Below are 25279 nucleotides of genomic sequence, written 5' to 3'. Positions count from 1 at the left end.
AAGAATTTGCAGATAAAGGAACCACTAGGTGGCAGTGATCACAGTGTGCTGAAGTGGGATTTACTCAAAGAGCTAACTACCGTCAGGGGTAAAGGAAAGGGTTTTTGCTTCCGTAAAGGGGAGTACAGTGGTCTCAGACAGTTTTTAAATTCTGTACAGTGGGATCAACTGACGATGTTACAAACAGTAAATTCTAAGTGGGAAGCATTCAAGGAATTAATCGTGGAAGCTACTAGACTTTTCATACCGATGAAGAAATATTGTTCAAGGTTTAGGCCTAAATGGTTATCAAATGAACTAATGAGACTCGTGACAGAGAAGAAAAATGCATGGGATGCATATAAATTATCAGGCGACGCAGAAGCCTGTAGCAGATATAAGCTAGTCTGTAATCAGGTCACAAAGGAGGTTCGGCAGGCAAAGGCGGATTACGAGAAATCTTTGGCAAAAGATGCTAAGAAAAACAGCAAGGATTTCTTTACTTATATAAACTCTAAAAGGAAGGGGATGAATATGATTGGTCCACTTGACATCGATGGTTCGACTGTTGATGATCCTGCTCAGATAGCAAACAAACTGAATGAGTATTTTGCATCTACATTCACACGTGAGGAATTATTACAGTTTGAAAATGGAAGAAGGTTATCAAATTGTAGCAGTGTGCTTAATGATTTTGTAATAACTGAGAGCAAAGTGGAGGAGAAATTGTTGAAGTTAAACATAAGAAAGGCACCTGGGGTGGATGGGATCTATCCAGTTATATTAAAGGAGGCGGCAAAGCAACTAAGCAAACCCTTAGCCATAATTATGAGAGCATCCTTGGACTCAGGGGAGGTTCCCACGGACTGGAGATGTGCAAATGTATCCCCAATTCACAAAGGAGGTTCGAAGGGTGACACGAGTAATTACAGACCAGTTAGTTTAACTTCTGTTCCGGGTAAAATAATGGAGTCACTGGTTAAAGATGCATTGCAGGATCATCTAGACAAGACTGCAGCAATAATTCAGACACAGCATGGGTTTGTTAAGGGAAAGTCTTGTCTGACAAATTTGATTGGTTATTATGATGTGGTCACAAAGGAACTGGATGCAAAAAATAATTTTGATATCATATACTTGGATTTCAGGAAAGCTTTTGACACTGTTGCGCATGGAAGACTACTGTACAAATTGGAGCAGAATGGTATTAAGGGTAAGTTGCTACAATGGATAAAAGGATGGTTAAGTGGGAGAAGACAGAGGGTGGTAATCAATGGGTGCTGCTCTTCGTGGACTAATGTTATTAGTGGAGTCCCACAAGGTTCGGTGTTGGGTCCACTGTTGTTTTGTATATTTATCAATGATATTGATGAAGGTATATCAGGCTTAATGTCGAAGTTTGCAGATGACACGAAGGTTGGCAGGGTTGTTAATAACAGTAATGGCAGTGTGCTACTGCAACAGGATCTAGATAATTTGGGCAGATGGGCTAAGAAGTGGCAACTGAAGTTTAACCTTGACAAATGCAAAGTACTGCATATAGGTAGAAGTAACCCCAGAGAAACGTACCAACTGTGTGGTACTACACTTAAGGTGGTAGAAAATGAAAAAGACCTGGGAGTAATTGTGCAGTCAGATATGAAGTTTTCTGAGCAATGTAGACAGGCTGCTAGGGCAGGTCATGGGGTTTTGTCAATGATATATAGGAATTTTGCTAGCAGGGAAAAGGAGGTGATTGTCCCTCTGTATAAGGCAATGGTCAGGCCACGCCTTGAGTACTGCGTACAGGTCTGGAGGCCTCATTTTAGGAAGGATGTAGATTTGCTTGAGCGTGTACAGAGAAGAGCAACACGATTGGTGAGGGGAATGAAGGGATCCTCTTACCAAGAGAGGCTTAAGTTCTGCAAATTGCAGTGGCTGGAGACTAGGCACCTGCGCGGTGATCTGATTGAGGTCTATAAGGCCTTGAATGGGTTGAGCACGCTGAATTCTGATGGGATCCTCCCACTTGTTCAGATTACGAACCTACGGGGACATAAGTTCAAATTAAGAAAGGACAGATGTAGAATAGATGTGCGGAAATTTGCCTTTAGCCAGCGGGTGGTTAATTGCTGGAACAAACTTCCATCTGTCGTTGTGGAAGTTGATAGCTTGAATAAATTTAAGGAGGAACTGGACAGGCATTTTGAGGGAATGGTGTGATTTTTTTTTTTTTTTTATTTATTTATTTATTTATTTTTTTTTTTGGCTGATGCTGCATAAGCTCCTACACTTGCTTTCTTGCATCAAGTGCCACTACTACTACTACTACTACTAAATACATTAGCAGAGGCACATGATACAAGAAAGCAAGCTTATACAGCATCAGCAAAAAAAAAAAAAAAACCTTCCCATTTCACTGATCCATTCAATCCAAATGTTTGTCAAGTTCTGCCTTGAATTTATTTAAGCTATCAACTTCCACAACAACAGATGGAAGTTTTTTCTAGCAACCAACTACCCGCTGGCTAAAGGCAAACTTCCACACATCTATTCTATAACTGTCTTTCCTCAGTTTGAATCTATGCCCGCTCAGATTTGTAATCTAAGCAAGAGGAAGAATCCCATCAGCATTGAGCCTGCTCAATCCATTCAAGGCCTTATACATACCTCAATCAGATTGCCTCACAGGTGCCCCTAGTCTCTAGAAGCTGCAATTTGCAGAACTTAAGCTTTTCTTCATAAGAGCACCCCTTTGTTCTCTTCACCAGTCTTGTTGCCTCTCTAGCAACTCTACATTCTTCCTAAAATGAGGCTTCCAAATGTGTATGTGGTACTCAAGGTGTGGCCTGACCACTTCCTTATATAAGGGGATAATCACCTCCTTATCCCTGCTTGAAAAATTCCTGCATATCATTGACAAGACCCCATGACCTACTCTGGCAGCCTGTCTGCACTACTCAGAAAACTTCATATCTGACTGCACAATTACCCCCAGGTCTCTTTCATTCTCCGCTATGCTGAGTGTAACACCACATGGTACATTTCTCTGGGGTTACTGCTACCCATATGCAGTGCTTTGCATTTGTCAATGTTAAACTTCAGTTGCCACTTCTCAGCCATTCTACCCAACTTTTCCAGATTCTGTTGCAGAAGCATACTGTCATTACTGTTATTAACAACCCTGCCAACCTTTATCATCTGCTAACTTTGACATTAAACCTGATATACCTTCATCAATATCATTGATAAATATACAAAACAACAATGGGCCTAACACCGAACCCTGAGGGACACCACTAATAAAAGTCCATGTGGAACAGTACCCACTGATCCCCACACTCGGTTTTTTGTCCCATCCAACCATCCTTTTATCCATTGTAGCAACTTGGCCTTAATGACCTACTACTCCAATTTGTACAGTAGTCGTCCATGTGCAGCAGTATCAAAAGCTTTCCTGAAATCCAAATATATGATATCAAAATAATTTTTACATCCAGTTCCTTTGTGACCACATCATAGTATTCAATCAAATTGGTCAGACAAGACTTCCCCTTGACAAACCCATGATGTCTGAATTATTACTGCTGTCTTGTCTAATCCTGCAATGCTTCTTTAAACAGTGACCCCATTATTTTTCCTGGAACAGAAGTCAAATTAACAGGTCTGTAATACCTGTGTCACCCTGTGATTCTCCTTTGTGAATTAGAGATACATTTGCACATCTCCAGTCCGTGGGAACTTCCCCAAGGCAAAATAAATGTCTAAGTGTTTCTTATTTGAGCTAGCAAAATTTCAGGATGCTTTAACTCAGCAAGAAAGAATAATTGTACCATGTTAGTACAAAAATGTTTTATTCTTGATCCATTAACATAATTCTGAAGTTAACAGGAATCTTCTGAAATACTCTATATGTGCTAGTTACGCTGACTGGTAATGCAGTTTGCAGTTTCTAAACACACACACTAACATCGGCCATTAGTTGATTAAATGGAATACATTCAAACAACATGCTTTAGCTGCACTAATGCTTCAAAAGCATATGCATATATCCTTTTTCTCAAAGTGACTGAGTGTGATTTTTTTTTTTTTTTTTTTTTTTTTTGATAGTTGTTGGCGCATAGGCTTCTGTGGCCATAATGCACCTCCCAAGGTTTTTGCAGTACTTTGATCCAAGCCCGAGGCGGGAATCGAACCCACGACCTTTGGGTTGCCAGGCAAGCACTTTACCCACCCGGCTAGCCCGGTCGGCGACTGAGTGTGATACAGATCAGATTCACACAATTAAATCCCTACTTTGTTTGGAGTTTTCAGTGACCAATTTGAACAGGCACATTTTAGTCTCCTCCCAACATTTACTGTTCCCTGTTATGCATGCAGTTTTACAAATAAAGTAACCTTCAATCTTGGGTAATGTCATAACATCATGACCTATGGATTTAAATATAAGCCTAATGTTGGTCACTTGAAGTAAAGAGTATGCAAATGCCTCTGAAATATCATTTAATAAACGTGATTTTTTTGATTACTAAAACAGTTTTAAAATGTTGTAAGAAGAGTATGTAGTCTGTCATAGAGAGAGAGAGCACAGAAAAGAACAGATTGCAAATATTATCATGTGTCAATTAATTAGAAAATTAATGAGTTGCATAGAAGGTATAAAGGAAGAGGGGTGTTATTTATCTGTAACACCCTTCTCCCTTTAATAAATTCAATAAATTTGAATTTATTGAATAAATTCTTTAATAAATTGACATGCAATAATTTAGTCTAATGTTCTTTCCTATGCTATAGAGTTTAATGCAATCTGTTAATCTTTAACTGCTTTAAGTAACAAATATGTACAGAGAAAAAGGGATCTATATTCACATGACTAGATATTCTTATTAATAGTTTACAATAAAATACACATTTAAATCCTAAATGACACGCAAGTACTATACACATTATTGTTACTGAGGTTTAACGGCACAAGAGCTGCTATAACCATACTGTGCATGTAAAAAGTAAAGTGCAGCCATTATCAACCTACTGCAGGATGGAAGCCTCCTCAACAATTCATGCTGAGGGAAATGGACCATAATCTGCCACGCTGGTCCAGTGCGGGTTGGCAGATCGACCGTATTCAGCAGTCAGGGGCTTGAACCCCGGTCTATCTCAAAGAGCGTGTGCTACTGCACTCCCGCTCCTGCCCACTCGGCTACGGAGTGCCTGTACCTGTATTCTATCAGATATAGCATTTAATATAACTTAGACACTGATATAAAAAAACATCATAAATTTGATGTGAATAAATGGGTTCTTTTTATAAAAGGAAAAGATTCTGCAAGTTTAGTTTGATCTTCAACAATATGTTGCATTGCCATTGATTTCTGTAAATCTGAACGAGATAAGAAAGTTGCAATTCTGTCTTTGTGAAAATATAGGAACTCAATAAGCACATTATCATGTGCGCCGAGTTGCACCAAGGCAGGTCATTTCCAATTAGTGGGGATAGATGTGTAATATAAGATAATATGCTCAATATGTGCCCACACAGAAATATCTTCTTGTTAGTCACAGTGAAAGCTAGGCATCCAAAACTGTGAATCATTTTTGGATCAGTATGGTTTATTACAAGAATTCCTTGGCAACCACAAGGTATATGTTCCCAACAAGTACCATGGTTGGCAAGCCAAAGTCCCATGTACAATGTGATTAGGGAAAACACAATAAATATATAAAAAAGGCAGTAAACTTAATATCTGATTAGTACAACATAAAAACAAGTCTATCAAGTACTTTTACCTTGTTACAATGTCATAACTATCCTTGATCTTTTTTACACATTCATTTTCAACACTTATTGAATATTTACAGGCCATCATAATAAATGGTAACAAATGTTAGTTTACAAATACAGTAATCTTCAAAGCATTACAAACACAAACAAGTATAAAATATGACTGAGAAAAATAAATATTGATCAAAATCATGAAAATCTACAGAACGATGTTCAACACATCATAAACAACAGCATATAAGTTATACTAATGAATTTGTCATTGTGAGGATAGAACATTCATTTGCATTATATTATCTATAGGAGATGGGAGCAATAACTATAAAAAGAAAAGTATATAAATATAAAACCATGTTATTCCATATCAGTTGACAAGATATTACTGTATTATAAAATAAATCCTCCTGTCACAAATGAAAACACTGAAGAAATAAAAGCTTTATATACACCTAAAATAAACAAAAGCAATGAGAACAAAAATATTACAAAAAGTTTCTGATAAGTGTGCTCCTTTTCTTGGAGTTCCCATATATATATATATATATATATATATATATATATATATATATATATATAAAGGTCATTTCATGTGTAATTTTTATATACAAGTTGTCTCAAATAGGTGTTGTGGTACCTTATCTCTGTTTCCAAGTAATTGTAGATCTGTTTATAAGAGATCACAGTAAGAAAATACATTTGAAAATCAGAAAAAAAAATCATAACTGTTAGTGGCAGTTGTCTGACTTGGGGATAAATAAAGCCAAAACTAAATAAAAGCTCTAGAATTTTGCTCTATAAGTTGATGAAACTGAATCATATGGTATAAATAGATATAGAGGATATACCACATTGAGAAAACAAAAAGTAACAAAGATTTATTTAAAAAATTTTTTTTCACAATATCTTGTTATGCATTTTTTTTTTGTTTTAAATTTTGAATTGATTAACAATTACTTCACTCTAATGTGAAAAGATCAAATCAAAATAATATCACATTAAAATTTAAAAAGTTATGTACATGTGTTCATTTTTAGAAAACTTTAAAAATTTCACAAAGAAATCCACTCTGTAGAGCCCACTGCTATCAAAGCTCACTGCTTTGTAGCCCACCAAGATTTGCAAAAATTCACACTACAGGCCTAAATAGGTGCAACTCAACTGCATGAGCCCATACATTGTAATTTTGATTTGTATTAGCATTAGCCATATGGTGTAAGGAAATCCAAGGCTTTTGCTGCACAGGCAAAAAAATAAATTAAATAATTAATTAAGAATAATATTAGATAAATAATAAAATTTGACTCCCTCCTCACATAGGTATCTATCCAGCTGAACTTTTATTTCTTCAAGCTAATTTCTTCTTCAGTAAATAACTTGCTGGTTAAAAAGAAACTCTGCAGTCCAGGGTAAACCCCCTCCTCCATAATTTCAACCCTAGTTTTAGAATTATTCATAACAGTGGAAATTTCACTCTCTTCATTTTAATTTTACTCTCTCCTTGAAGAGCCTTATACACCCTGATTAGGTCTCCTCTAAGGTGCCTAGTTACCAAGCTCTGTAGAACACACATCTGAAGTCTTTCCTTTGACTTCCTACAGTCCAACATTCCTAAAAGTGAGGTAATTTTCCTTGGTGATTTTAAGGTTCACAACTCCAGCTGGTTGAGATGCTGAGGCTTTTGCAATTACCAATGACCCTGCTCATATTGTTCATTTACCTACCAGAAAATCCTAACCACATAGCCAAGATTATTGGCTATGTGGTTAGGATTGTCTAATGAACAACCCTTCCAGGTACACAGTTGAGGTGAGTGGTGCTCTAAGCACTTCAGATCAAAACTTGGTGATCGCCTCTTCTCCAATGGAACCTTTTTCTTGTGGCCATTCTCAAGCTCTTATTATTTGACATTACAAGATTACCTGTGAGATTTCTATTCTTCTTTTCCTTGGTTGGATTAATGTTTTAAATCTTGGATCAATGATTGCCCAGATCGTGTCAGTGAAATTATTCTTGCAGAGATGGAATTGTTTATTCCATACTCCACCTTAAAATCTTGGCCCTTATGTAAACCTTGTGCACATATTTTACAATATGTGCACTAAGGCTCTTCAAGATAAGAATGTTGCATATCACAATTGGCTTGCATTCAAATCTCCAGCTTCATTTTCTGCCTACACCAAAGCTCATAACAATTGAAAAGCAATTATTAATCAGTCCAAACTAGATTTTGAACAGGCTAAAAGTAGAAAACTTGCTTCTTGTCCAACTGTTGTCAAGCATTCTGGTCTCTTGCCAAAATTATTGGCTGCAACTTTTGCCCATCTCCACTCTCACTTCTGTTAAAATCTGATGGTTCTATTGCCACCTCAGCTAAAGATAAAGCTGACCTGCTAACATCCTACTTTCTTCTAGCTCTTGTATTAATGATCTTGGTAAACCACTAACCACAAGCACCTACCATTCCCAGTACACTCCATTCAATGCCTCCTGTGGTCTTCCATCAAAAGGGTATTAGAATTAGAAATTTGAACAGTCTTTTGATGCCAAGAAAGTGCCAGGTCCTGATGGTATTTCTCCACTTGTTCTCCAAACCTGTGCTCCTGAGTTTAGCCCTGCTCTGTGTCGATTTACTCACTATTGTATTCCACTGGTGTTTTTCCTTCTGCTTGGATATTTGTTCATATTCAGCCAGTTCCTAAAAAGGGTGACAAATCCCTCCCCATCCAATTATAGTCCCATTGCACTTACTTTTTAATCACCAACTCCTAAAATATCTAAAAACATTCCCTCTGTTCAATGATTGCAGATTCCATCAATGTCAATTCACTGGTGATATACTAGTTGCTCATGTTAACCATATATGGACATCTATGCTTATGTTAACCAGCTATGGACATCTATGCCTATGTTAACCATCTATGCACAAATTTAATGGAAAAGCTTTGTGAAACTCAAGCAGTTGCTTTTGTTGTTGGGCATGTATGTTTTATAAATAAAGCTTCCATCCTATGGATTTCTGACTATTTTTTCGTAATTGGGTATCCAATTTTTTCTCTGATCACTCACTGCAGGTGACAGTAGATGGCCCTGTTTTCTAACTTCTTCACTAATGCTGGTGTTCCCCCCCCTCTCTCCCACTCTTTTCCTCTTGTGTATCAATGACCTTACACTGACTGGAAATCCTATCCATAGTTTTGCTGATGATAGCACATTGCATTTCATCTTCCAGTCTGAGAAACTCCATCATGCACAAACAGCTTCAACTTCTCTAATGTCCACTACTAGTTCCTTAAATGCTGATCTCCAGTGGGGCAAAGATAACTGAGTTAATTTCAATCCTTCTAACACTCAGTCATGTCATATCTCACAGAAAGGGAGGGATTCTTCTGCTACTCAGCTTATCTTTGGCAACACTAGAAAGTGTAGCAGAAGAATCAAAATGAAAGTAGAATGCAGAAAAGTAGCAAAGATTTCTAGACAAGATCATATATTGCTATTAAGGATTACCCTGACTTATAATCTCTTGACATAAATGTATCACAAATATTGTTTCCTCTGCATCTAAAAAACTTGGATTTCTCTTTTGGTTTTGGCATTACTTTTCTTCTAAACTGCTACTCATTCTGTATAAATCTTAATTTTGTCCTACAATGGAATATTGTTCCCACATACGGGGCAGTGTCCCCCAAAACTTTTCTCAGGCTTCTAGACCCCATTCAAAAGTGGGCAGTTAGGTTAATTAATGACTCATCTCTTATAAATTCTCTTCATCTCTGTCTCAGTTACTTCTAGAAGGACTGTTCTTTGAAGAGTTGGCTTCTATAATTCCCACTCTCTCTTTCAAACCAGCCCCAAACACTGCTGCAACCAGTCAGAATCTTTTTACTGTCAAACTTCCAGAACCAACTTCTCTTCTTCCTCATTTATTCCTTCAACTTTCATTTTCTGGAACAATCTCCATGCACACATATTTCCTGAAAAATTAAATCTACAGAAATTAAAGCCTAATGTCAATAAATATCTTCTTTCACCTTCTCAACCTTCAACCCATGCACGGTACAATACTATAGGTTCTAATATCTTTTGTGCCCATTTTCCAATCTCATCGGGCATCTTTGGACCCTTTCCTGTTCCAGGTACTTGCCTATATAAACCCACATGTGTTCTGGAATCTACTCATGAAATATTTAAGGTAAAAATAAGCAGAAGATTACATGCAATAGCTGTTGAAACAGTAAAAAAGACAAAGGAGCACACTGTTCTGAAAGCTTGTGTGTGTATTGTGAATGAAAAGTTTTGTCAACTACCATTAAATAGAAACCTTCTTGTTTGAAAATTAAATGTCTTTAAATGAAGAATAACAAAAATCTAAAAGAATTTAGTGGAAGCTGCAAGTGAGGTATGTAAGGAGGTCTGTATAAAGAAACTCAGAAAATTAGTACAAAGATTATCATGCTGGAAGCATATTTTATTTATAAGAAATAAGGTAGTGTGTATATTTTAATAAACCATATATTCAGAAGTACTGTCCAGTTATACTGAAGATTACAAGTGAGTGCATCCCAAACATTAGGGCCTTAGCATGATTTTGCAAAGAGGAGATGATCATCATCCCGGCAAGGGCAGATCCAAGCATACAACTCAACAACCACTTCTCTATATATATCTTTATCTTCAGCACTTCTCTTAATCCCTCATATCTATTCATCAATCAGTTTTCCTCAATGTCCCCCTGGGCTTCTTCCCCTCCATCACATCTTTCACCAGTCCTTCAACACATGTCCAATTCAATTTCTTTTACACATTCCGATTATTTCAGTCAAATATTTCTTCTCACCCACCTTTCTCAAAACCACCTCATTCCTCACTTTATCAATTCATCTTATCTTCTTCATTCTCCTCCATACCCACATCTCAAAATGTTCCAATCTTCTAATATCTTCCATTCTCAATGTCCATATCTCTACTCCTTCATAGAGTACCAAATTCCATACCAGACATCAAGTTCGAAAAGGACATCATTCCTGAAAAATCACAATTATGAGATTATTATTATTATTATTAGTAGTAGTAGTAGCAGCAGTAGTAATAGCAGTCGCAAATGATGCAAGAAAGTAAGCTTATATAGCATCACTAAATATAAAAGGAAATGACTGTTCCTATTTCACCTGTCCATCCCCTCTAACAGATTCAGTCTTCCTTAAATTTATTCAAACTACCCACCTACAACAACACCAGATAGGAATTTGTTCCAACAATAAACCACCCTCTGGCTGAAGGCAAATTTCCACACACCCAACCTGCAACCATCTGTCCTCAATTTGAATTTATGCCCCCTCATGTGTTGATGGAATTCTTCTTCAGCAAGAGGAAGAATGCCATCAACATTTTACTTAATCCATTAACTTAATGCCATCAGCAGCTTACTTAATCCATTCAAGGCTTTAAACACCTGAATCAGATTTCTTCACAGGTGTCTCATCTCCAGACTCTGCTATTTGTAAAACTGAAGTATTTCCTAGTAAGAGCACCCTATGAAGAGATGAGTGCCCTTCTCTGCACTCATCCCAACAGATCCATATCTTTCATAAAATGAGGCTACCAGACCTGTATGTAGTATTCAAGATGTGGCCTAACCATTGCATTATACAAAGGCAGGGTTAACCACCTCCCACTCCAGCTGGCAAAATTCCTGTACATCATTGACAAAACCCCATGACCTATCCAAGGCAGTTTCAGAGAACTTCATATCTGACAGCACAATTACCCCTAGGTCCTTTTCATCCTCCACTGTCCTGAGTGTGGTTACCACACAGCTGGTATATTAATCTGGGATTGCTGCTTCCCATATGAAATACCTTTAATTTGTCAATATTAAACTTCAATTGCCACTTCTCAGTCTATTTGCCTAATTTGGTCAGATCTTGTTGCAGTAGCATACCCTGATTACTGTGATAAACTACCCGGCCTTTGTATCATCTGTGAACTTAAGATGTTAATCCTGATATGCCTCATTAATATCATTAATAAATATAGAAAACAAAAATGGGCCCAGCACTGAACCCTCAGGACCTCTGCTAATAACATTAACCCAAGAAGAGCAGAGCCCACAGATGACTACTCTGTCTTCTCTTACTCAACCATCCCTTTATCTATAGTAGCAACTTTCCCTTAATGCTATACTCCTCCAATCTGTATTGCAATCTTTTATATGCAACAGTATCAGAAGCTTTTCTGAAATTAAGTATGAATTGTCAAAATTATTTTTTACATCAAGTTCCTTTACAGCAGTTCATAGAAGCACTTATACAATAGTTTGATGGAGGAAGCAACTCTGACATTACATATCTGAATTTAGTACAGTTTTTGACAGGATTCCTCATGAGAGATTATTGTATAAATTGTGACATGATGGCAGAGAAAATTCAATGAATTAGGGTTCATTGAAGAGCAGAAGACAGACAGTGATCATAAATGGTTATTTGTCAGAGATGACTGGAGTAACAAGTCACATCTCCAGGTAATGACTGCTAGGACTTCTCTTGTTTCTTACCTTTCTAAATGATACTGATGAGGGAATACATGGGAAGCTGTCAAAGTTTTGAAACAGTTTAAAGGCTGGGAGAGTAGTTTAAGATCAGAATATTGCTTTGATAAAATTTTCCCCGATTGCAAACATCCGTAAAATGAGAGCTAGTTTAATGCTACAAATTGCAATACCTTGCATTTCATAGCGTTAACCTAGAAGTACAGAAGACCCCCATTTTAAGATTTGTTCACTATACAATTATATCACTTTACGATGGGCTCTCCATAATAAAATACTGCTCACTATGCAATATGTGGTAAGTGCTGTTCATTATGATCACGTTTGCGAATAGAATTTTAATTCTATTAAACGGCGATTATTTAATTCTATTAAAAGCGAAAATAAGAGGAATATTATCCACAGGCTATGAAAGTAAAGATCACAAATTTACACTTTATTACATTACCAATTAACAAAATTAAATGATGTGAAAATTGGAAGGATACAGCAGAGCGTCAATAATCCGAACTAATTGTTACTGGGGGTAGTTTGGATTTACGAACTTATAAATAGCATTAGTAGAGGCATACAATGTAAGAAAGCAAGCTTATGCAGCATCAGCCAAAAAAAAACCTCCCATTTCACCCCTCCATTCATTCCAAATGCCTGTCCAGCTCAGCCTTAAATTTATTTAGGCTATCAACTTCCACAACAAAAGATGGAAGTCTTTTCCACCAATCAACTATCCACTGGCTAAAGGCAAATTTCTGCACATCTATTCTACAAATGTCTTTCCTCAATTTGAAACTATGCCCCATTAGGTTCTTAATCTGAGGGGGCTCCAAGAGGAAGAATCCCATCAGCATTTAGCTTGCTCAGCCCATTCAAGAACTTATACACCTCAATCACACCACCTCGCATGTGCCTACTCTCCAGGCACTGCAATTTGCAGAACTTAAGTCTTTCCTGGTAAGAGCACCCCTTTGTTCCCCTCACCAACCTTGTTGCCCTTCTTTGTACTCATTCTAGCAACTCTACATCCTTCCTAAAATGAGGCCTCCAGACTTGTACACAGTACTCAAGGTGTGGCCTGACCATTGCCCTGTACAACGGGATAATCACCTCCCTGTCCCTGCTAGTAAAATTCCGATATATCATTAACACGACTCCATGACCTGACCTGGCCGCCTGTCTGCACTGCTCAGCGTACTTCATATCTAACTGCACAATTACCCACAGGTCTCTTTCACTTTCCACTTCCCTGAGTGTAGTACCACACAGTTGGTACGTTTCTCTTGGGTTATTGCTACCCATATGTAGTAACTTTGAATTTTTCAATGTTAAACCTCAGTTGTCACTTTTCAGCCCATTCGCCCAATTTATCTAGATCCAGTTGGAGTAGCATACAATCTTTACTGTCGTTAACAACCCTGCCAACCTTAATATCATCTGCAAACTTGGACATTAAGCCTGATATACTTTCATCAATATCATTGATGAATACACAAAACAATAATGGGCCCAGCACCGAACCCTGGGGAACTCCACTAATAACATTCATCCACGAAGAGCAGTATCCATTGATTACCACTCTCTGTAGTTTCCCACTCCACCATCCTTTTATCCATTGTAGAAACTTACCCTTAATGCCATACCACTCCAATTTGTACAGCAGTCTTCCATGTGTAACTGTATCAAAAGCTTTCCTGAAATCCAATTATATGATATCAAAATTATTTTTTGCATCCAGTTCCTTTGTGACCACATCATAGTATACAATCAAATAGGTCAGACAAGACCTCTCTTTAACAAACCCATGCTGTGTCTTAACTATTACTGCAGTCTTGTCTAGATGATCCTGCAATACTTCTTTAACTAGTGACTCCGTTATTTTCCCCAGAACACAAGTTAAACTAACAGGTCTATAGTTACTTGTGTCACCTTTTGAACCCCCTTTGCGAATTGGTGATACACTTGCACACTTCAGTCCATGGGGACCTCCCCTGGGTCCAAGGAAGCTCTCATAATTATGGTAAGGGCTTGCTTACTTCCTTTGCTGACTCCTTTAATATAAGTGGATAGATCCTATCCACCCCAAGATGCCTTCTTTATGTTTAACTTCAACAATTTCTCCTCCACTTTGATCTCAATTATTACAAAATCACTAAGCTCCCTATCACAGTTTGATAAACTTCTGGCATTCCCCTCCTTGAATAACTCCTCCTGTGTGAATGTAGATGCAAAATACTCATTCAGTTCATCAGCTACCTGAGCATGATCATCAATAGTCAACCCATCTATGTTAAGTGGTCCAATCTGATTCATTCCTTTCCTTCTAGAGTTCACATAAGAAAAGAACTCTTTGCTGTTTTTCTTTGCATTCTTTGCCAAAGATTTCTCAGCTTCACCTGCCTAACCTCCTTTGTGACTTGATTACAGAATATTTTATGTGCCATATAAAATAGTCTGTAATTGACTATCCTGTGTTGCCTGATAATTTAAAATTTGCAATCGGCTTCTGTGTCGCCTGATAATTTATATGCATCCCATACATTTTTCTTCTCTGCCACAAGCCTCATTAATTCATCTGACATCCATTTAGGTCTAAACCTTGAACAGTATTTCTTAGTTGGAATGAAAAGTCTAGTAGCCTCCAAAATTAAGTCCCTGAAGGCTTCCCATTTAGAATTCAACATTGGTAACATCAGTTGATCTCACTGTATAGAATTTAAAAACTGTCTGAGACACCTGTAGCCACCTTTACGAAAGCAAAAGCCCTTCCCTTTACCCTTGATGGTAGTTATGTCTTTAAGTAAATCCCACATCAGTACACTGTGATCACTGTCACCTAGTGATTCCTTTATCTGCAAATTCTTAAGACATGAATAATCACTGCTGATTATCAGAACAAGAGTATTACTCCCTCTGGTTGCCTCTCAAACAAGTTGCTGTAGAAAACAGTCATCCAATAAATCCACAAAAGTCTTGCTAGTGTGCGAGTGACCAATCCACAAGTTCCAGTCAATATCTATAAAGTTAAAATCTCCCATTATAAGACATTCTGATTTAATGGCCCACTCTATTTCTCTGCACAATTTCTCATTATACTCATCAGTTTCATTAGGTCAATAAAACACACCTACTCTCATTTTCCCTTTCCCAGTGCTTATTTCAAAACAAACTGACTCAACATTGCCTTATCCACCAATGTCAATTGGATGCTTCCTTAGATTTTATCTAACAGCATAACCCCTCCTCCTCCCTTCCTGTCCTGTCTATCCTTTCTGTACACATTGTACTCCCCAAATTCCAATTCTGCACTGCTTATATCTGTGTGACACCACATCTCTGATATCCAAATAATATCCACCTTTGATGTCTTGACTAGCACTTGAAACTCATGAAATTTATCAAATATACTCCCAGCATTGGTGTACATGCAAGTACACATGCACCTGTTTCTACTCTCAGTTACTCTAACACAGCCCATGTATTTACTTGCTCTATTAGGACTACCAGCAGTCCTGGAAATCTCCTTGCAGTGCAAGAATCACTTTTGCCTCTGCCACTGTTAACCTTTTAGTCTATGTACCCCAGGCCCAAGCTAGCAGTTTTCCAACCCATCTAACACTGCCTCAATAGCATTAGCAAATATTCCTGTACCCTTTCTATTTAAGTATACCCCATCTCTGTAGAAGCAGTCTCTCCTGTCAACAAGCACAGATCACGCCGAAAAAAAATTTTACACCATGAGCCTTGTACAATCTCTCCAGGTCTGAATTGATTGACAAGGCTCCCATCATATACTCCCTCCTGTCATGTCTGGGCAGAATTGCAGACATTTTCACATTTAACCCTAACTCGCAACTTTTTTTCAACATTGACCTGTACTTGTTGTGTAACTCTGCAGATCTCTTACTCTTAATGTCATTAGTTCCAACGTGTACAACAATATCACCTTTTGTGTCCTTACAAGATATCTGCACAACGTCATCAACTTTTGCCCCTGGCAGACATACCGTGGTTCTGTTCCACCTATCCTTCTTGCATAGTATATTACCCATCTCCTGGACGATAGATTCACCAACAATAACTAGTTCCTGTGGGACCAGTGCATTCTGCCTTGGACAAACCTGTGTTGTGTTGCCTCATGCACAGGAGTGAACTCTGCTGTTGAGCTGGGCAGCTGAGAGCTCAATGGTCCCTCATATTAATTTCTTCGAGGGCATTTACCCTACACCTAAAGTTCTCATAGATGCCCATCAGACTGCTGAGTTGCCACCTAATTTCTTGACACTCTAGGCATATACTGTCCTGAAGACTAAAAAAACAAAGCTTAGTAAGTTTAGAAATAAAATCACTAAGTTTTACTTATGCATTTTTATTTATAGGTAAAAAAAATTGAACTTTCAGTCACAATAACACATATGTATAGGCTTCAGCGAAAATAATTATTTATTTTTTGCTGCAATATTTTCGAAATTCATTTCTTTGCTCTCTCATTCTTTTCAGCTAGAGTAGTTGAGTTGGACAGCATTTAATTTGTTGCTCGTACCAACCATCGCAGTTTTTAGCACAGCAAATACCTCAGCATGCGTAGGCCCAGTGTTGATGTCATTTTATTCTTCGCTGTCTTTATCCATATCATTTCAGGAGCTCCAGTTTCTTTTCATTCACAATTTCGTTTTCATTTAAAACAGGAAACCCTGTAGCAGCAATATCATTTTCTATCCATGCCATTGCATTACTTCCATTGCAATCTTCAAATACAGGGATTGACTGAAACAAGCTGATCATCTCCTTCAGTTTGACTCTGTTTCTTCTGTAATAGGCCACAGTTTTGTCCAAGCATTTTTAAAATTCTGTGCAGTGAATGATTCTCACACATCAGCTAACATGTAGCAGCTGTCTTTGAGACTGAGTGTTTTCGATAAAGCTACGATGCTTTCTTCATTGCTTTATGCTAAAAGTAACGATGCAAGACTTGTTTTTTGTAGATTCTCTTCAACTTTTCGATGATTCCTGGTCCATCAGTGGAAGGAATGCAGTAATATTTGATGAAAGAAACATGACCTCGAATCAATTGTCTATTCTGTTTAAAGTTTCCACTGAAGGATGTGATGGCACATTGTCTAGGATAAGCAAGATCTTGTCCATTTTGCCTTCTCATTCATGACACTTCTTGACATTCAGAATAAAATCGTTGGTAAACCATATCAGATTACAAAGTGTGTTGAATAACAGATGTACCTAAGCATAAATTTATTTTTATTTTGCTGACCTGTGGGTAATATTCTTCCAATTTCCACATATCATTTAATTTTGTTAATTGGTAAGGTAATAAAAATGTAAGTTTGTGCTTTATATCTTCATTTTTATACCTTGTGGATAATACTCCTCCAATTTTCACTTTTTAGAATTGCCATTTAATAGAATCAAAATTCAATTTGCAAACGTGATCACAATAACCAGCACTTACTGTAATTATTTTATGGCACCAGAATTAACAAAAAAAAAAAAAAAAAAAAAATTCTGGCTCATTCAGATTATTGATGCTCTACTGTATTTTCTACAGGTTAGCAAAATAAAAATTAAATTCATGCTTACATACATAGCTTGATTAATACTGTAATGCACATACTACCTAACTGATATTTCTGTTCACTGACTTTTTTTTTTTTCCCCTTTTGGGTTATAAAATTAAAAACAGTATAAAAGATAAGCAATCAATAACAAAGAACATGGCATGCACAAATTGCAACTAACACAACAGGTGCAAGTGAGATACAGAGTAACAAGTTTATGAAGCTTAAAAAATAGGAATGAAAAGAAGATTCTGAAAATTTGTTTTTTATATGATTGAAGGGGAAACAGATTTCACCATAATAACGTAAAAACCCACAGAATTCCACCTATCGGTATTATTGCAAATACAATAAGATCGAGTTTACTACCTGTTTATAATAGATTGCACTAACAGAGAAGCCCAATAAACTGGAAACTGCAAATTGTTTTTATTGTTTTATGGTAGTGACCTCCAGAAATGTGCTTTAGAAAAATATCACTAAGAAGGTCAAAATTAATTCTTATAACCGAACATATGATAATGATGAAAGTGTAGTGCATTTTAATGATTTGAATTGTTTTGAAATTAAAGCGGCTGATTCCACTAACCAGCAATCATGTTAATCGGCACCTACTTATTTCACTTTACAATGTGATGGGCTTACGACTGTCTCTGACCAGTCAAAATTCTTGCCTGAACCTATTTGGTTTTTAAAACTCACTTTCACCGCACAGCCCCACGTCGCGTACTATTAATACTAACTTGCTAAGTATCACTAATATCAACCTCGATTTATTTATTTATTATAATTATTATTATTTATTTATTTTTTTTTTTTTTTATTATTATAATTTTTTTTTTTTTTTTGGTCCTAGCCACTGAAATCCCAGGAAAGTAAGTGGCAAGACCAGCCAGAGTACAAATATTGGTAACACCCGGCCGGCCTCCCTGTGGCAGGTATTGGTAACGTCAGGTCTCACTAGGGGCCCGGCGGCTAACAGGCCGGATGAACAATGGGCACAACAAACTACACAGTACATATCCCACACACTTTTAAATCTCTGGCTTGTCCGATACAGAGAACATACGCGGAGATGGGAGAAATCCCAGGTGCCGTCAGACCCCGAGCATACCTAATACCACGTAGTCCTTCCTCTCAGCCAATAGCAGTGTCTGTAAATGTGTTGGCCGTGTATTTTTGTTTTTGCATCCTTTAGCTGAAATGATTTTGTGTTGTGCTTTAATCAATATATTAGTTTTAATTGATTTTTTTAATCAATATGTACAATTTACATTATAAAAATCACCTTTCAGAGAGATAACTTAGTTATATAGTGAAAATTTCAACTTCCGAGGTCTTGGAACAAATTACCAAAAACAATGTGTTATTGGGTTCATATTACAATATTTTCACAATACGATGGTGTCTCTGGAATGAATTAATATCATAAAGCAGGGGTCCACTGTAGTTTGTATGCTGCAGAGAATGAAGAATGTTCAGGATCTATGATTTATTGTAATTCTGCAAGTAGAAAGGAGTCATCATCTTCCCTCTCTAAGATAATAGTGAGAACACACTTGGAACACTGTTTCAGGTCTAGAAGCAGCATCAAAAGAAAGATATAAAACTTCTACAGAAAGTGCAAAGAAGGGTAACTAAACTGGTGAGGAGTGGCAAGCATTATCCCCATGAAGAATCGTTCAGATTTGGTTTGTAAAGTTCAGCAACTAGACACCTTGGTGGGAGATTAGTAAAATAAATGGAGGAATACTCTCACCGGTGCATGAAACAAGAATCAGAGAGCACAACAACAAAATCTAGGAAACAACAGTGGACAAGATTTTATGAAGTTTACCTTTTGCAGCATGTGGAACATTGAAATAAGCTGCCTGCAGGAATGGCTCAGGAGGCAGGGAATTAGGCAAAATTCAAGGAGGAACTGGATAAGCACCTTTCGATGGTGGAAATAATTTTTTTTCCGGCAGATGCAGAAGTTTTTTTTCCCTTTTCTTCTTATGCAATTTTAATTAGACTACTCTTAAATTTTTTATGTTTAAATACATATTTTTCATGTATTAATATGAAATTTCAATTACAACAATCTAAGATGCATGATTTCAGACTACAATAAAGTTGAATAAGATTAGTAATTCTAATGCTTTTTTTGCCAGATGAATGTCTGATAATGGAAATATTTTTAGAGTGAAAACCTTGAAATTGCCAAAAACATAAGGCCTCTTTCATTACGGTCTAATATTTGCTTTGCTTATGTTTTCTTCCCTTTCAGCAGCACATTTTTCCCTCTGAAAGGAAAATACCATTAATTATACAAGTTTGTCATCATCTCACTATAGACTGTGTTATCATAATCTTTTTTTTTTTTTTATGAAATTCCAGAGAAAAGTAACGGTGGGGTGGGGGGGGAAGAAGAAGAGACATGGATTTGAACGTGGTCATTCGGAAATATGGGGAAGGCAGAGGGTAAGCTCTTTTGGTACATCTTTCAAGACCCCCTCCGCCACTTTCAAGCAAATGCTGTTGGCATATCTGTGTTCACCTCAGCATTCTCAGTAATGAGATTTGCACTCAACTGATGAAAATAAATTAAATGTTTCTTTTTGATGCACTAAAATAAGTTTCAAAAATATATGCATGCTGAATAGGTTCAAACATAGAAGCAACCCCCCTCTCTCTAGTAAAGTGGCCTATGTTTAAGTAACCTAGTCATTATGCAGATATACAAAATTTTTAAAGCAACCTTTACCTGACTCTTTCCATCAACCGTGGTTACTGGCGGCACTCTTGTAAACGTTCTTTAAACAGCACTGTCTCCTGAAAGACAAGTTCCTTCAATTTTTCTTTAGGAAGATCATCAAGCTCCATTTCAAATCGAAATGGTTCCTCTGCAACTGGCTGAGATATTAATAAAAGAGTGGTAAAGAAAAGATGTAATCGTTAGTTTTTATTCAAACCTAGAAAATGAATTTCTTAAAAATATTATTCAAAAATATTTCTAAACAGCATTTACTATTTAAAAACGTAAAACATTTTAACATTAGTTCTATTTTGAGTGACTTGGTCTCTACATTAGTAACCAAGAGATGGGAGATAATTATGCAAAATTAAAACATTGAATCACTATGAGAATTTGGATTTGGATTTGGATTTTTTTTTTTTTAGGAGCATTAGTAACTAAGGCCATATTGTTCCGGGGATATGCGGTGGTCATTCCCTGACCTTTCCGCATCCTCCGTATTTGGTGGTCACGGGCTCGAACCCCGGTCTAATCAAGAAGCGTGTGCTACGCACTGCTGCTCCTGCCCACCTGGCTACGGAAGCGCCATCACTATGAGAAAAATGCACATTATGATGTAATATTTGGCTGAGATATTAAAGCAGGAGTGGCAAAGGAAAGATGTAACCATTAGTTTTTATCCAAACCTATTTATAAACAGCATTTACCTATTTAGAAATATGCAACAGAATATTTTAATATTATCTCCATTTTGAGAGTGACTTGGTCTCTACATTAGTAACCAGGAAACAGGAGATAATTACTCAATATTATGACATTATGACATTGAATCATTATGAGAGATCATTTATCCTTTATGTATCTTACCAAGAATTTGGACAGAAAGAAGCAAATCTATTCTATGTTTATTATAGTTCAGGATTCAAGATTTCTGCTAAGAAGAGAGGAAAAGGGTTGCCCATACTATCTATAGTAGGCCTGACATAACCGAATACCAAGTGGTCAAGAGCATGAGTGAGTGGACCAAGGTTCAAGCCCGTGACTGCTAAATACGATTAATATTTGTATTGATTGATTTATTGTAAATTCCACTGACCTGGTGGTCGTGTTGGAGTATAAACAAGAACATTTTTTAGGCCTGATGTAGCCAAGTGGTCAGGAGCACGAGTGCAGTAACACATGCTCTTTGAGTGGACCGGGATTCAAGCCCGTGACTGCTAAATGCAAATAACATTTGTATTGATTTATTTATTGTAAACCCCACTGACCTGGTGGTCGTGCCAGAGTATAAACAAGAAGATATATATTTTTGCATGTAAAAACTGCAATCAGTGACCTTTTTAAATTTTTCAAAAAAGTGACCTTTTTAAATTTTTCAGTGACATATGATAATATTATAAAAAGAACCAAAATTTTCAATTTAATCATATCTAATCTAATGAACCAAAATATAGAAAAAGAAATTAAAAATTTATTTATGTGAAAGTCAGGAAATAAAAATGTGAGCACCTCATCTGCAGGATCGTAATACTGTTCTAGATAAGGATGAGCCAATGCTTCTTCCACGGTTATTCTTTTGTGGGGATTAAAAGTTAGCATCTTGTCCAAAAGGTCTAAAGCTGCCAAAGAATAAAAAATATTTAAATATAAAATGAGGATTTTTCTATTATCATAAAAAGATACCAGCAAAAATCAACACAACACAATTTTAAGATCAACACATACAAATCTTGTCATAAAAGTCTTGATATATCATAAGATTTTGTTAACTATTTGTTCACTTGACCACGCAAATTGAAATGTGCTTTAAATGATATAAAGAATGATATAACATCTTTAACTTCAGACATGTTTAGCATGATCTGACATTAGTGAAATCTATTCCACTAATCTCTAGCTGGTTTCAAGTTCTGAGAAAACTAAGAAATTTTCAGCAATGTTTACAGCACTATTCTGTAATTGTCTCTTAAATTTATTTGCAGCAGAAGAAAGAGAATCATTAAAATATAAATTGAGGGGCAATTAACCCTTTCAGGAGTACATACAAATGTTGAACTACGATTCATGTGTGAACTTTGTGGGGTATACAGATCTACATTTTGGAGTTTGCTTCAAACAATGTGCCTATTAATGTATAAAATTATTAATGTATAAAATATAATTTTTCTAGTACACGCTGTTATCCCTTATCTGTGTTTCCAACTAATTGTTGGCACAGTTTATAAAAGATAGCAGCACAAAAATAGCTTTGAAAATTGGAAGAGGAAACCAAACCTCTTGACCTGAGTTGTTCAAACTTGATAAAACTGAATCAACGAATACATAAATAAATGAAGAGGATACTACTGCATTAAAAATAACAATGTTATCTTTTTAATGAAGTAGTATCCTCTTCATCCTCTTTAAATTCATAAAAATTAGAATATTATATATCATCCTAATTCCATCAAATGGCCAATATTAGAAATTTTAGTCATTTAATGTCCAATAATATAAATACAATAAAATTAAAAATACTGGACATTATAATACCAGTATTTCTGTACTAATACTGGTACAGGCATTTTACGTCCATTAATACTGGACATTAAATGCCTACTTACATTTCCTCTACATCTACTTGGGCTCAATGATGTTTTACTGCACACGAGTTCATGCACAGTGGTATATAAACCATAGTTGTATCATTAAATGCATAAATATCTCAAAAGCCCCCAATGTTGAATTAGAGATGAAGGACAGGTAACATAGCTAGCCCATTCACTAGACTTGACCCTATGAATATTTTACCTCCAGAGTCACTGGAATTGTTAGTGATTAATTTGGACACAACCAAAATAATTTTTACTGTAGTCAAATATATGTCATGAAGTCTTTTCATATCAGAATTTTAACAAAAACTAGATCAGTCAAAACCAAACATTGTAAATTAATTAATTAATTTTTTGAAAAAGGTTATTAAATGTCAGAAAAAATTAAATCTAACATTGTAGAACTAGACAGCATATTAAAATTTAAGGAAGAGCTGGACAGGTGCATCATAAGAATCAGGCAACTTTCCTTCTTTCTTTTTTCTAATGCTGATACTGAATATGTATGGCTTCCTTGCAACAATTTGCCTTTATTAATTATTAATGCTACTAATATCAAGACATTTCTGGCAAATATCAAAATTTTGTGACAAATGAATATCAGTCACAAAAATGAAGGAGTTGCATCTTATTAGTATTAATAATGACCATATAGTGCAACGAAGCCTATGGCTTATGCTGCATCAGCCAAAAAAAAAAGAGAAAGAATAAAGTAATATTGATAAAAAATAAAATAAAATAAATAAATGAAAAGGATATTGACAACCTGTGTTTCCCTCCTCCTGTAGCTGACCTTTGAATTTCTTCAAACTGTCAGCCTCTACCACCCATGTAGGTAACTTATTCCAGTAATTTATAACTCACAAATGTTCTAGAATTATTTAGAACTGTGAAGTGAAAATTTCACCCTCATTCATTTTACTTTTGCCTCTCAGAGCCTTAAACTTCTTATCTTATTCTTTACTTTTGTAACTTTTATTAACATATCAATAAAAGAATCATGTGATTCATTCTCTTCATGCTGTTTTCCTTCTACCAAATAACATAATTTTTATATCAATAACTTTAACTTTTTTTTAAAGTTAAAAAAGTTAACCCTATGCAGACAGAAATTTAGAAAATATATAAAAACAAAAAGAGAAGGCAGCACATAGGTTTGAAATAAAATTGAATAATATGAAACTATGCAGTACTATGGCTACAGTTCTAGAAAATTCTGTAACTGTGTAATTCAAAATGAAAGACTAACCTTTGGCATCAGCACCAGGATACAATTTTGTCCATGGAACTTTCGGTTTATAAGGTAAAGACTGAAGATATGTTCTGGCCTATATATGAATAAATTAATTAATTTGTTGTCTATTAAATATTTAAATTAAGATAGTGCTTCTCATAAACAAATTAGCAGTGTCTTGTACATTTGTAAACTACAACAAACTTTTGGTTAATTTTTTATGAGAACATTTTCATGTTTATATAAAAAATAAAAAACAAGATAGAGCGAATAACAGTTAAGAACATTTCTTAAATCAGAAATAGCATAGCTGATTATATGGGATACAACAAATATTATCACACAGAAAAGAGAATCTGAAAAGAAAATCTGAAAGCGTTTATAAGGATAAAGTATTAAATACACAAAGATACTACAATTTACTCAGACTTGATTTCAGAGATCTGACATTTGCTTTCTTAAGTAAAACAACTTTCTTCTTATTACAAAAGAACTGTAATATATAAAAGGTATAATGACATAAGACAACATCATACCTTTTCATTAATTATACAATTTAGGTCTTCCTGTGTAGGGGATCCCAAAATACTGAGGATATGATTTAACTGATCTAGATCTAGAAAAGAGATAAAAAATACACATATATTTATATATTAATCAGAAATAAATATCTTTTCTTCACAAATGAAATATAATTAATAATTTACATTATATGCACCTATCCATGTGTAATGGTCTATTATTGACAAATTATCCATTTTGTTTTGTTTTTAATATTTCAGATTATGCCAGAATTGCATCAGGGCAAATTAAGATGAAGAAAAGGCAAAATTTCAGCTAGATAGGCTGCACCCACCACTTAA

General features: G+C 35.9%; 1 protein-coding gene across 1 annotated transcript in view; it reads right to left on the bottom strand.

Annotated features, from left to right (window-relative positions):
* rl (Mitogen-activated protein kinase rl) overlaps positions 1–25279 on the bottom strand; it is a 142264-nt gene that overhangs the window by 3213 nt on the left and 113772 nt on the right. The window contains exons 7-10 of the mRNA XM_090370973.1: positions 24953–25032; positions 24432–24510; positions 22101–22210; positions 20601–20749 (exon numbers count right to left, since the gene is read on the bottom strand). Coding sequence (XP_090227099.1) covers positions 20624–20749; positions 22101–22210; positions 24432–24510; positions 24953–25032 — 395 coding nt within the window. The 3' untranslated portion in view covers positions 20601–20623. The remainder of the gene's footprint in view (positions 1–20600; positions 20750–22100; positions 22211–24431; positions 24511–24952; positions 25033–25279) is intronic.

Source organism: Mastigoproctus giganteus, chromosome 3 (assembly GCF_048544385.1).
Source record: "Mastigoproctus giganteus isolate SK-2022 chromosome 3, ASM4854438v1, whole genome shotgun sequence".
Classification (NCBI taxonomy): domain Eukaryota; kingdom Metazoa; phylum Arthropoda; class Arachnida; order Uropygi; family Thelyphonidae; genus Mastigoproctus; species Mastigoproctus giganteus.
The sequence above is the reverse complement of the archived record's forward strand: the minus strand, read 5'-3'. Positions and strand labels throughout refer to the sequence as shown.